Below are 13,512 nucleotides of genomic sequence, written 5' to 3' on the forward strand. Positions count from 1 at the left end.
AAAAGAAATTCTAACAAAATATTTGTCTACTGACAGAAAGTGGATATAATACTAACATATATAAATATATACATAATCAATTCTAGCATATGCAATAATTGCTGAAAGCAACATAATATGAAAAGATATGTGTGGCTGTATGCTATATTTTAGTCTAACATCTGTTTTGATAATTTATCAAGGTCTGTACTGCTAAGAATATATGTGCATTAATTTCATCGTAGTACATGGAATTGCTAAATAACAATTTCCTAATTGTAAGTAAATAAAGTAAAGTGAAAAGAAAATAACATCTCGGAGCTGTATGTTTTTGACATTCTAAAAGAAGATGTTCTATTTTAATATGCCCACATTTGCAAAACTTATTGTTGCAAAGTTAATTTGAAAATAAATCATTATTTAAACTACTACATTTGGTTCTCCATCACATATGCTGGACTTGAACCATCCATGACCAACATAAGAATGGGAGTTACATGTCTAGCCCAATCCAGGCTAAGCTTAAAAGTATTAAATAGACGTGCTACTTATTATTTCTATTTGGAAAAGCATTCCACAATTGTAGAAGGCAAAATTAATTTTGATACAAAGTTTTTCTACACAATAGGGACTGAATAATATCTGATGATTAAGTGGCGTAGGACTAATTTTCAACAATAAAGGGTTGAATTACATCTCTCAAGTATTCTGGAGCATAACCATGGAACATTTTAGCTCTTTCCCTCTCATGAAATCTACATCAAAGATTACCTCAATGACATTACTGGAGAAAGATCTGTTTCCTCAGAAATTCTTCAGTATTATGAATGTTAAATTGCCAAAATTTAAAATTAATAAATATAATCTGACTTAGAGAAAACATAAAAATTATACTGGGAATTATATATACCTTGTAACCATAGTGACATAATTGGAATTGTGTTTAAGATACTTTTGATGATGACTGATTTTTTGTTAATATAGATGAATTGGACTGTGTAACAAGACACTTTAGATGAAATAAGGAGAGGAAAAAGCAAACAAATATATCCAGAAACTGAATATCTAATGAGAGATATGGTCACAGAATAGATGGAAAACATTCTTTGTCTATGCAATCATGGAGTCTATAATTATTATACAAGTCCATATTTTCCACATCAAAATGAAGGAAAGTACATATTGTTGACTGTCTTGTATAAAAATATCACAACAAAGACATAATGTAAAAAATACACCAAGTGATCTTGATTTATATCTGTCAGTGGAGATTATCATCAATGCTTATAATGGTATTTTGCTTGGAATGTAGATGTGAAAAGATGGAAAGAAATATAAAAATTTAAGTGTGTACTGGAACTTATGAACTGCACAGCAAACACATTTTCTTCTACGAGTGCTTTGGTATCCTTTTTGGCATGTATATGTGAAAGTTGTATCGAAATAACAAAATTCAGTATGTAGAATTTATGAACTACAGAGCAAACAGATTTTCTTCTAAGAGTACAAAAGTACAGGACATAATTCCAAGATTAAAATTGCATGTATCTGACCTGTCCAAATAGATGTCAGGTGGTGTGACATCCACTTTGAAGCCATCAGTATTAGCCTCTAGGACATTTCCCTCATTTGTAACTGCTCTAACTGATGTAAAGTAGGTGATGCCATGTTCCAGTAGAAGATTTGCATGTGCATATCCATGACTGGCTATACCTGGAAAATATTTTAAGAAACTGATTTTCCCTGCAAAATCTTAGTAACTATTACAAATGAATGAAAAGATTATCAATATTACATTCAAGTCTAAGTTGTCCCAAGAAATAATATTGAAAGGCATGCATATAACAGATCTGAGACTTCAGCTTTGGATAACTCGAGACATTTGCAAAATCTGGTCAGGAGTTTTGATTTCAAAAGAGGCAGGATTTTCAATGAGAATGGTGAAATTTTTATTGTAGCATGTCTTAAATTTCTCATTCCAATGAGGACCCAAAGTTTGGGTCACTATATGAATAGTTTGTATCCATTTTGTATGAAAAATTTTGTGCCATTTCCAAGTCAGGAAACATTATTAGTATGAAAAATGATCTGCTACCATAAATGGGACACTATTTTCAGCTATAAAGTTGGCACATATTTCTTTATCCACATTTGATGCAGATTGTGTGAACATTGATTCCAGTGATGTAATGTCTGTTGTCACATTGAATACGCTTTCATGAGATGATGCATAATGTCATTCTTGCCACCATAGCATATTTTAAAATCAGTTTTGCAGGAAAGGCAGAATGTATATTCATGTCCTTTGAACTTAATTCCAACCAGTGAAATACCCATTTCCAACAATCATTGATTTCATGTGATATTACAGATGCTCAGATTTTGGCATTTTAGTATTTCGAGATAATGCACACTTACACATCTCAACAAACTTTAAACAACAAAACCAAACCAACCCACTTTATGCCACTTGAGCTGGTTAGTAATCCAACCCCATAATTAATTAACATTGTTCATCCTGTCTAAATTATTTCTGATCATACTTAGTATAGACTCCAATCAATCCCAACAATTTTAAGCACCAAAGCAGAACCTTCATTACAGAGAAAATCAAAATAATTATTAATTATTTTATGATCATTGATCTCATTAGTAAACCAACCATAATTAGTGAATGTCTTTAACCCACACAGAATTACTTCTGGTCAAACATGGTATATTCCATGTTGACAATCTCCAATCACTAAAGCTAACTGACTCTATCAACAGAATCAAAGGGATGTTAATTCTTTTATGGTGCTTAGAAATAGCATTACTTGTCTTGTCCTACTTAAGCCAGTCCACAGACACATGATCACAGGCAGTATTATCATCAATATATTAAACTGGAAGCAAAATGTGAAAAAGTAAAGAAAAATATAATTTTTCAAGAATAATTTTGTGTACATGGGAAATTTCTGTGAGTGATGGGAGACATCCCTCATCTCAGAAGGAAAACCCTCACAGCCAGGAGGTTCACATGTACAGGAAGTTAGAAAGCTGCAACATAGCTGCAACATATTTGACAAAGTGATCATGGGATACATATCTTAATCATCTATTCATGTATGCCTACAAATCAAACAATGTATCTGAAACTTATGTGAGAGACCCAAGCAGGTCTAATATCACTCAACTGACTGGCATCTTTATAATAGCTAAATGTAAGAGATGTTGGCCAAAAAACTGAGCCATTAGGATACTTTCTGTTGCAATTTCTCTTGATGATGCTGACTGCATATATTATAAAATTTAGTTGGTTTTAAAAACACTTTCAGCACTTTATTTGACTATATCATGCCAAGAAACAGAAGCTACATGCTCCTTCCAGCAACACACAAAGACTGGCAAACCTGACCTGGCCTATGGTGATAACCCTTGGATTATGATATGTTGAGAACAAATATTTCAAGGTTTCTCAAATTTTGGAATTTTCCTGATACTAAAAAGCCTCAGTGCTGAGAAACTTTCTAAGCTGGTAAAATTCTGTGAAGGTATTTTTTTTCTTAGGCAAAAATTGTTTATATGCTTTTCTATTTTTAGTAATGGTGGCCATATTGAATTGTGAATCTGCATCATTTGTATACATACGACAAGCCTTTACATTAGGATGATTTCTGTAAATCCTTATCTGATGGGGAATCAGCATCATTTGTAAAAAATATGTAAGGCCTTCATGACAGGAATCTTTCTGACAAATTTGGTAAAATTCTGCTAAGTAAATTGTGAGAAAAAATCATTTAGTTGTTTTTATATTGTTAGTAATGGTGGCCATATTTGACAATGGATTGCACAATGAGTTACAGATACATGGTCTTCCATAAGACATCCTTGCCTTAAATACAGATGAGCTAAAAATAAGCAAAATACAATGAAAATGCTATAGAATGAAAGTATATGAGGCTGCCAAGCATTGCAAGGATATTCTTTGTTCAAGTGGCTGCCATGAATAAAAATCTGACATTTTGCTTCAAAACTTATAGATAGAAATGTTACCATGAATATCTGACATAAAAGAGCCTCTGAAGACATTACTGCAGAAAAACAAATATCTTCTGATTCCTTGAAATTTACAATTCTTTGTGTAAAATTTCAATTTTTGGCAAAATTACTGTGGATGTACCAGTTTTCATGGTATACCTGTACAATAATTTTACATTTCATCATTGTTACAACTATAGGAACTCTTCCCCCATCCAGTAATTTAAATACTAAAAAAAATGTATTTTTTTTGCAAAACCATGAAAATTTACATTCTCAAAATGTATGTACAGTGTACCTCCAGTAATCTTTCCAAAAAAGACCTTTAAAAAGGCAAACATTGTTATGTTTTGGACTTCTCATCTCACAATGAGGTCAATACAGGGACAAGTTAAAAATGAAGTATTTCCATGAATTATGTAGAAAAAGGAGTTTCATAATTTAAATATCATCCTTGGGTCTGCTATATGTGCAAAATCAGTCTACTGTATGTATATGTATTAAGTATTACACTTGCTATAGTGACATGACCACCTGTAATATATATATATATATATATATATATATATATATATATATATATATATATATATATATATATATATATATATATACATATATATATATAAAGAATACAAAGCATATGGTGAATAACAGTCCTTTCAAGTGCACTGCATCCAGCAAGGGATCATGTGTGTCAGGGATTGATTAAGATAAATGCAATAAACTGACAACGAACAGTGCGAAACTAGTATCTAACTAACCTGAGCACTTTTTACTCTTTAAAAGAAAAGATAATTTTATTTGTGTATGGCTGTTTTTTTCTAGTCTTCTTGGTTTAAACTGTTTGGTTTCAATGTTCTAAGGCAGTGTATCCAGTAAGATTCCTTTTCTTTTCTGGTTTTGAAACTCCAGTTGAGGTTGTGAGCAACTGTAATAAGTGTTATATCACTGAAAGTGTGGCCACAGGAGCAGGAGAAGCAGTGTTCTGTGACTAGGCATTGGTACAGCTTCTTTGTCATCCAATCAGGTCTATATATGAAGGTCGGTCTTTTTGTGTAGCTTTTCAGTTTTTCCAACATTCTGAAGGCTACAGATCTTATATGTTATGAGATAAATTACATTCTCTGTTTTGCATATTTTGTTTGGACCAAGTATGTTCAGTTTTTCTTTAGTCACTGTGCTAGAAAATGTCCTGGTCTCTTTCATATGTTGACAGGTTTTGCACCTTTTATTGCCACAGGGGCCAGATTTACCAGGGTGGTCTAGGTTAGTGATTGGCGTTACCTTCACCCTGACTAGGATGTCCTTGAGGTTTTTTGGTCTCCGGTAGGCTACTACAGTTAATCCTCCCAAACAAACCTGGAGTTCCAAAACCAGAAAAGAAAAGGAATCCTACTGGATACACCACCTTAGAACATTGAAACTAAGTGGCTTAAACCATGAAGACTAGAAAAAGACAGCCATACACAAATAAAATTATCTTTTTGCAGCCATCACATTTTCTTTTAAATAGTTCTCTAAATTTGCTTATTATTCACCCAATAGCCTATAATTACTATAACAATGAAATAGCTGGGATATAATTTGCGCTTACATAAATTTGCATAAAATAACAGATGTCGTTATGGTCCATCGATTTCTAGGTCAATATAAAATATTTTCCAGCATCTGCAACAGGTTGAAATAAACTAGCTGAAACATAATAAATTTAAAGGTTTCATTCCTGTAGAAATAGTCAGGTAAAGTTTTGCAAACACAATAGTTTTTCTGTTTTATTTGTTTGTCTTGTCAATGTTTTGTATTTGCCTTTGAAAAAGATTCATTAAGAGTCAAAAGTGCTTAGGCTAGTTAGGCACTATATTTGTACTGTTCACTGTCAGTTTATTGCATATATATATATATATATATATATATATATATATATATATATATATATATATATATATATATATATATATATATATATATATATATATATATATATATATATATATATCAAACAAAGCAGAAAGTGCTATCACAATATCCTAGATAAATAATATTATTATACAGGCAAGAGAATTTTTCATTTGTAATCCACATAGATTCAAACTTGGGTTGTGGGTTATGGCACCCAATGATTTGCCTGCATGCATCAACTCTTATATGATTTTGACCATGCACACATCACCCCCCCCAAAAAAAAATGATGCTAAAGAGGTCAGTGACAGTCATATATATATATATATATATATATATATATATATATATATATATATATATATATATATCAACTGCACACAGACTGCTTTCAACTAGTTCCTGAGGGGTCATTTTAAACAGGTTTGACACTCTATACATATGCAGGGAGCAATCACTGTTAATATCTTTTAACAAAATCTTTTAATAATCAGAGAGATACCATAATATACCATTGTAATTGATAAAAAAAAATTGCTTAAGGACTACAGACCATTTCCTGGTACATCCTCCTCTTCTTCATGACTGAGGCCTGCCTCTATAAAAGGAAGAACATCTTCCCCACCAGGAGTTGTACCCACAGCCCACTCAAAAGAGGCCACACCATGCAGATGACTGGTGAAACCTGAGAATCTTGTGGTGACTGAGCCGATATCCCACTGGTAATCAAGGTCCTTGTCAATTGCATCAGCCAGTCCATCCATTGCAATGCCTGTCACAAAAGTTGTGACTTAAGACTTAAACAAATGCAGCTTTTTATTTCTAGTAGCAGTAGCAATAATTCCTTATATTTTTCATTAAGAAGAAACATAGATTGCATATAAAATTGTTGTTGTTGGTTTTGGTTTAATGCCATTTATCAGTGCAAGATAGGTTATTTATTGCAGCCAATGTAACTGGTAGAGGAAGAAGCTGAGAAAATTCCATGGTAAGCTAATGGCAGCTTTCTCACATACCCATAATGGTCAAGCCCGAGATGCAACGCCAATGTGGACAGAGGTGAGATGGCAGTGATCAGTAAAGGTGAGAGTTTAGACTACTCAGACACTCAGGGCCCCCTATAAAATTGTAATCATATGACCTAACCTGTAGTCACTAAGGTAATCAACCTAACCATGCACTTGCATTTATATTGTGTCTACATGATCAATACATATATCTTATATTTCTAGTTAATTAAACTTCCTAACTAATCTAACGTTCGTAACTAATCTAGACTACTAATCTAATTAAAAAAATGTCCAGATTTGAATAATTCACTGCATAAATTAGTATGTGATAATAATTCTGAAACATGCTGTTGTCTTCTTGCTCAAACCACAATTCAAAAATCCCAACTTCTTCATAAAAAGGAAAGAATTAGGTAACACTGATCTACTTTGGTAACAGTAGTATTGAGTAGTACTTGTGCGGACTAATCAAAAAATCCACTTTCTTGAGCATATATTCAATACTGGATTAAAATTTTAATATACAGGAAAATTTAAACTAGATCACCATAATTAATGTCTGATAAAGATTCATACTGATCTTCAAGATAAATCTTTTCTAGAAATTGTTTTAGGTGGAGTGCTGCATATTGAATAATGAAATTAAGCGAAATGTAATAATACAGAAAAGTCAGCAAAGCATTAAGAGTAGGTAATTGTGACCTAGCATATGTGGTAAGGGGGAAGTAAATATATCCCTCAAGAATGATGCAACCTAGAAAATTTCAGAACTCCATATCACAGAAATAAAGCTTCCCCACCTTGAATCTAACACACACATGAAATGTTCAAAAGAACAATGACACCCACACTACTGTGCAAAAAATAATACTCAAGGCTCGCCTATGATGGTAACACAGAAAGTCTAAATATCCTAATTAATGAAATGAAACTTTGCATCTTTAGTAGCTACTGCTGCTATATTAATTTTCACATTAATGATTCTTTCAAAAACAATTATCTCCTTTGTAATTTGTAAAGGTAGGTTTTCAATGATTGAAGAAAGTCTGGCTTTTGGCTTTATACCTGTTGATTGCTCCCCATGCCTAAACTGAGGAATACAAGTAAGTTTCCTTGTCAAATTTAAAATAATCAAAAGAAATGATATGTATGTATGTATGTATGTATGTATGTATGTATGTATGTATGTATGTATGTATGCATGTTGTTGTTGTTGTTGCAGGGTTTAACGCCATTTTTCAGCACAAGATAGGCTATACATGGCGGCCAGTATTAATGGTGGAGGAAGAACCTGGAAAAACCCCGGAAAGAACCACCAACCCACGAGAAGCTACTGTCAAGCTTTCTCACATAACCACATTAGCCGAATCTGAGACTCGAACCCACGCAGACAGAGGTGAGATGGCAGTGATCCATAACGGTGAGCGCTTTAGACCACTCGGCCACTCAGGTCCCTATGTATGCATGTATGTATGTTTAATGGGAACTCAGCGCAAAAATGGCTATATGGTGCAAATTCAAAAGACTGTCCTAAAGTGTAAAAAAAATGTGGAATTTAATGAAAGGCCAGAAAGATAATCTCTTCCACAAAAATGTAATAATGAAGTACAACATAATAAAATATAAAATTAAAGATGTCAAAATTTGGTAAAAGGTACACAAAATAAGAGATAAAGGTAATACATATAAAATGCTTTAAAGATTCAAAACTGTTCACAAAAGCCACATTCCCTCAAAAAGTCCAAGATTTTCTTGAGTGGTACCTGATTAAAAGCTTCAAACAGTAACACAAAGGTCAGAGATTGTATACTGAAGTAGAACCTTAATCCAAACCTGACTCCAAAGCAAAAAGCAAGCATATCAAAGAATTAATATTTTTTAAAATTTCATAATGATTCATCTCAAAGATGAAGAAATTCTATCAAATGAAGATTTTTCAAACAAAACCTTAGTGCACATTTTTTTTATGATCTTGTTCTCAAAGCCCAATGGCCAGCAAATCCATTGCATAATGAATTGTCCAAGATTTTTTCCAAATATAAAGAAATTTATCAAGAGGTTTAAGAAATATAGGCTGGCAAACAAACCTAAAACTGTGACTTTGCTCACAAACTTGAATCAGCAAGCAAGCACATCATAGGATGAATCATAATGATTCATGCAATGTATGATGAAAATCTGTCAAAGAGTTTAGGAAATACCTGCAAAACCTTATTGCATAATTTCCTACAACAGCAACCTTAACTTTACAGAATCAACTGTGTTAGTTTTATAATGATTCATGCAAAGAATGATGCACATCTATTAAGTGGTTAAAGAAATGTCTGTCAATGAAAAACTATAGCCAAATGATGATGCCACCCCTCTCCCCCTCCCCCATAGTAGTTACTTTTCTGCTTGGTGGGGGATCGCATCATCAAGAATTCATTCTATACTTGTTTGTCTCTTTGGCCATGATGTTATGGTCATATTGGGCATGAACCAAATTGGTAACAGACAGATACATTAACAGATAATAATATAGTGCATGTATGCATGTGTGCATGCACACACACATGTGCACACACACACACACACACACACACACACACACACATTTAGGTACAAAACCAATCTTGACAATAGTGATGCAAGCAGCTTACTTTGCAATTAAGGAAGAAAATGTTAACCACGTTCAAGCTATTTCTTTTCTTACCTGCGACATCCTCAGGGATAACAACAATAGGTGTTGACACTACAGGATCACTCAGAAGGTCTGCACCATTTCTGGCCCTGAGTGTAACATAGTAGATATTATCAATAGGATCCTCATTAGAAACATTGTTTCTGAACTTTGTATCTTGAAGAACAATGTTGTCAATATAAACATCCTTTGTATCAGCTTCAATATCTCTCCAGTCAAGAATGTCAGATGATTTGACTGTTTAAAAAACAAACATGCATTACATAATGAATCATAGTACATCTCCATATACAAAGAAACATGCTAAAAAAATTGATTTGTTTACTTGAAGTGGTTTTTGCTTAATCATGCAAGCAAGTTTTATATTAAAAAAGTCCAGAAAAGTTAAAAATTGTGCAAGCAATTAAAAAACTATTCAAATGACCTGAAGATCTAATTCAGTCATCTACATGATATAAATATACCTACTTGTTCCAAACTTCCAATGTCAACATTTAGTGGTACTTGAACAATTTTGCTAAATAAGCTTTACATGATGGATGGTCATACAGGTGAATAGGACTAAACAAAGAAGCATGTGCTGCAAGTAGTGGAAGCATGAAAATTGCTGTAATGGCCTAAAAATCTAATCAGGATATCTGTAGAACAAATTATTGACATTATGCAACTTGTGATTTTTCTTTAAGTTTTTTAAACTTCTCTTAGCAAAGTTAAAAATTTTAAGTTAAATTTACCTGAAAAATATTTTGTGGAAATGTTAACTGATTTATGCTAATTTCATCTCTTTATTGTCATTTAGCAAAACATGGATTCACTTTCAGATAAGAGGATATAAAATTCCATGAATGGTTATAAAATTTCCTGCAGAAATGTTCAGATTTCAAAGAAAGTGAGGAGATTACAGCTACATACCACTTGTTCCCACAGCAACCAGCAGGCCTGTAATACCAGATTCTGGATCAAAAGCATGGAAACTGCATTTGATACCAGCATGGTCAGACTGCCAGACATAACCATGGAGTTTTTCTTCATCTTGTCCTGATGTCACCCCCACATGGAGCCACTGGAACTGGAACAACAAGGAGAAACAGAATGCAATGACAATTTTACATTGCCTATTTTTTGTGAAAGCTTTCATATGAACTTAATTATGATGATCAATTATTTTGTGTTCACCTTAGTTACAGATCTGATGTGACATCTATTCATTCAACTTAAGTAGGTCTGATTGGCATCACTTTAAAATCAACTACATATCATAAAAAGCCTTTTAGTGAAAATCTCATGCCATTACAATTATCAATTCTGGGGAAGTGGCAATAAGATTTAAAAGATGTCTACAAAGTTGGAGGTCTGACTGGCATCATTTTTGTACAGGACAAACTAGACGTTATAAGAAGTCTAACAAGTTTTCTGAGGGAAACATTTTACATTTAGTTTTTGTGGGTTTTAACACCATTTTTCAGTACATGGTGTCCAGTATATTTGGAGGAGAAAGCACATGGGAAGAATCACCATGGTCAGCTACTGGAAAGCCTTTTCCATACCCACAATGGCTGAGCCAAGACTTGAACCCACATGGACTGAGGTGAAATGTAGGGGGTTTTTTTGGGGGGGGAGGTAAACTAATTTTAATTATGCAATACTTACCGTTGGCTATTGTTTAGCCTTTCTTTTTCGTGCCAAAAAAATGTACCATCTGTTTGATGTACATACACTATTATTATTATAATCATTATTATTATTATACATCCTCCGTTAGACTGACAAATTGTCAGTATGATGCAATTCCTCATGCAGCTCATTTGTCCATGCTATGTTATGTGCAAAACAAGCACAGCTAGCTCATCTTTTTCACAGATGGCTGCTAAATCAGGACATCAGAGTGAGGAGAGGAAGGCATTTGACAATAGCCATGGGTAAGTATTGCATAATTAAAATTAGTTTTACCCCCAAAAAAACTACATTTTAATAGCAGTAATTGCTTACGCATGGCAATTGTTTAGCTGAATTTACCAGTAAGGAAGTTTGCTTGATGCTATGTTAAACTAATCAAAAAACAGAAAATGGAAAATACTCACCATTGGTAGAGAGGTCCATGTTAAGGAATGCTGGTATTTCTCTCGGCCACATGTTGTGCCATAAAAATGGGACTCAGAGAATAGATGCCTGCCATTTGATGTGATAATGAGCAGAGGTAAAAGGAGGAAAAGGTAGTATGGGAATGCCAAAATACTGCCTTCATGATGTCCTCCAAGAAGTAGTGATTAAGGTAGGCCCAGGAGGTAGCAACAGTTTGAATCTCATGGGCTTTAAGTTTCATAAAGGAAAGGTCTCGATTAGTAAGAGACTGGTATGCTCCATCATGAAATAGTGGCAGCTGAAATGTCTACAGAGCCCTTGAGAGGGAGGAAAAGAGGCTTCCTACCCTTTCTTTCCTTTGGATGCCTTAAGAAAGAATAGGAGTGCCCTCATGGGACATAAAAGTGTATCTGTATCATCCACAACACAGATTCGACTGAGACTGGGGATTTCTATTGGTAGTGGGGCTATGGGAAGGTAATTGATTTTTAGCTAAAAATCCTGGTTTACAAAAGAGGGAAACTGAATCATAATTCCCATTTAACCAGAGACAGCCAATGTCAATAGAAAAGGCATGAATCTCACTTCATTGTCGCACGGAGGCAAGGGGAAGTAGAAACACAGCCTTGAGAGTGAGGTCCTGAAAAGAAGCCTCACTCAATGGTTCATAGGGAGTTTTGGTTAATGACCATAAAACACAAGAAAGATTCCATCTAGGCATAAGAAAGCATGAGACAGGTCACTGCAGCTCAAAATACTTAATAAGATCAGCAAGGTGCGAATCCAAACCAATTACCATGCCTTAAGAGAATTTAAGTGTGTTAGAAATGGCAGCTCTATAACCTTGATAGTGGATACAGAGCAATTTTTTGTTCTCAAAGAGAAACAAAGGGAAATCAGCCACATCGGTTATAGAGGGACAGCTTGGATAAACACACTTCCTACTGCACCAATCACAGAAGTTTCACCACCTGGCATCATAGACCTTGGATGTAGAAGCTCTCCTGGCTTGAATGATTAACTAGCAACTTGGCTGAAAAAGCTGTTCTGGCTGAGAGTTGCTTGAAATGAAGGTGTAGAATTTGTGGGTTGTTGTGGAGGAGGGATACCAGGTGTTGCAACAGAAGATCCCTCCTGAGAGGAAGAGACCTGGGTTGAGCGATTAACAGGTATAGAAGATCACTGAACCACAAGCACTGAGGCCACAAAGGGGCTATGAGAATGAGCTGAACAATGGAAGTTCTGACTTTTGCAGCACCTGAGTAATCAGTCGGATGGGTGGGAAGGCATAAGCAAACAGCCGATTCCACTGGAGACTGAATGTGTCCACTGCCCAAGCTCCTTGATTTGGGACAAGAGAAACGTAAAATGGGAGTCTATTGTTGAGCCTGGTTGCAAATAGATCCACTAGGGGCCTTCCCCATAGCAAGAACAGGGACTCTGTAAACGAGCAGTGAAGAGTCCATTTTGTGAGGATGGCTCTGCCAGTTCTGAAGAGACTGTCTGCCAAAACATTCTTTTTGCCCAAAATATGCCAAACTCTGAGTTTTATGTTCTCTGTGGTAGCCCAGCACAGGAGGTTCCAGATTTCCACACAAAGAGAAGGAGCAGGTGTGCCTCCTTGATGTCAAGATAAGCTATGATGGACATGTTGTTGGAGGAGACCAAGACACATCAGCCCCATACTCTCTCAATGCACCCTTGCAGCGCTCAGTATACAGTCTTCATTGTTGATGTGGAGGGATGATTCAGATGGGGTCCAATGTCCATGTAGAATTATACCCTCTGGTTCTAAATGGGCACCCCAACCAGAATCTGACACATTGGTAAACAGAT

The 13,512-nt window shown here is 34.6% G+C and overlaps 1 protein-coding gene across 1 annotated transcript in view; it reads right to left on the minus strand.

Annotated features, from left to right (window-relative positions):
* Window positions 1-13,512, minus strand: part of LOC149805056 (uncharacterized) — a 374,091-nt gene that overhangs the window by 147,311 nt on the left and 213,268 nt on the right. Inside the window, exons 55-58 of the mRNA XM_089946913.1 lie at window positions 10,507-10,663; window positions 9,607-9,831; window positions 6,455-6,673; window positions 1,533-1,692 (exon numbers count right to left, since the gene is read on the minus strand). Of these exons, the coding sequence (XP_089803039.1) occupies window positions 1,533-1,692; window positions 6,455-6,673; window positions 9,607-9,831; window positions 10,507-10,663 (761 nt within the window). The remainder of the gene's footprint in view (window positions 1-1,532; window positions 1,693-6,454; window positions 6,674-9,606; window positions 9,832-10,506; window positions 10,664-13,512) is intronic.

This window comes from Sinohyriopsis cumingii, chromosome 2, assembly GCF_028554795.1.
Source record: "Sinohyriopsis cumingii isolate HCF-2022 chromosome 2, ASM2855479v2, whole genome shotgun sequence".
Taxonomy (NCBI): domain Eukaryota; kingdom Metazoa; phylum Mollusca; class Bivalvia; order Unionida; family Unionidae; genus Sinohyriopsis; species Sinohyriopsis cumingii.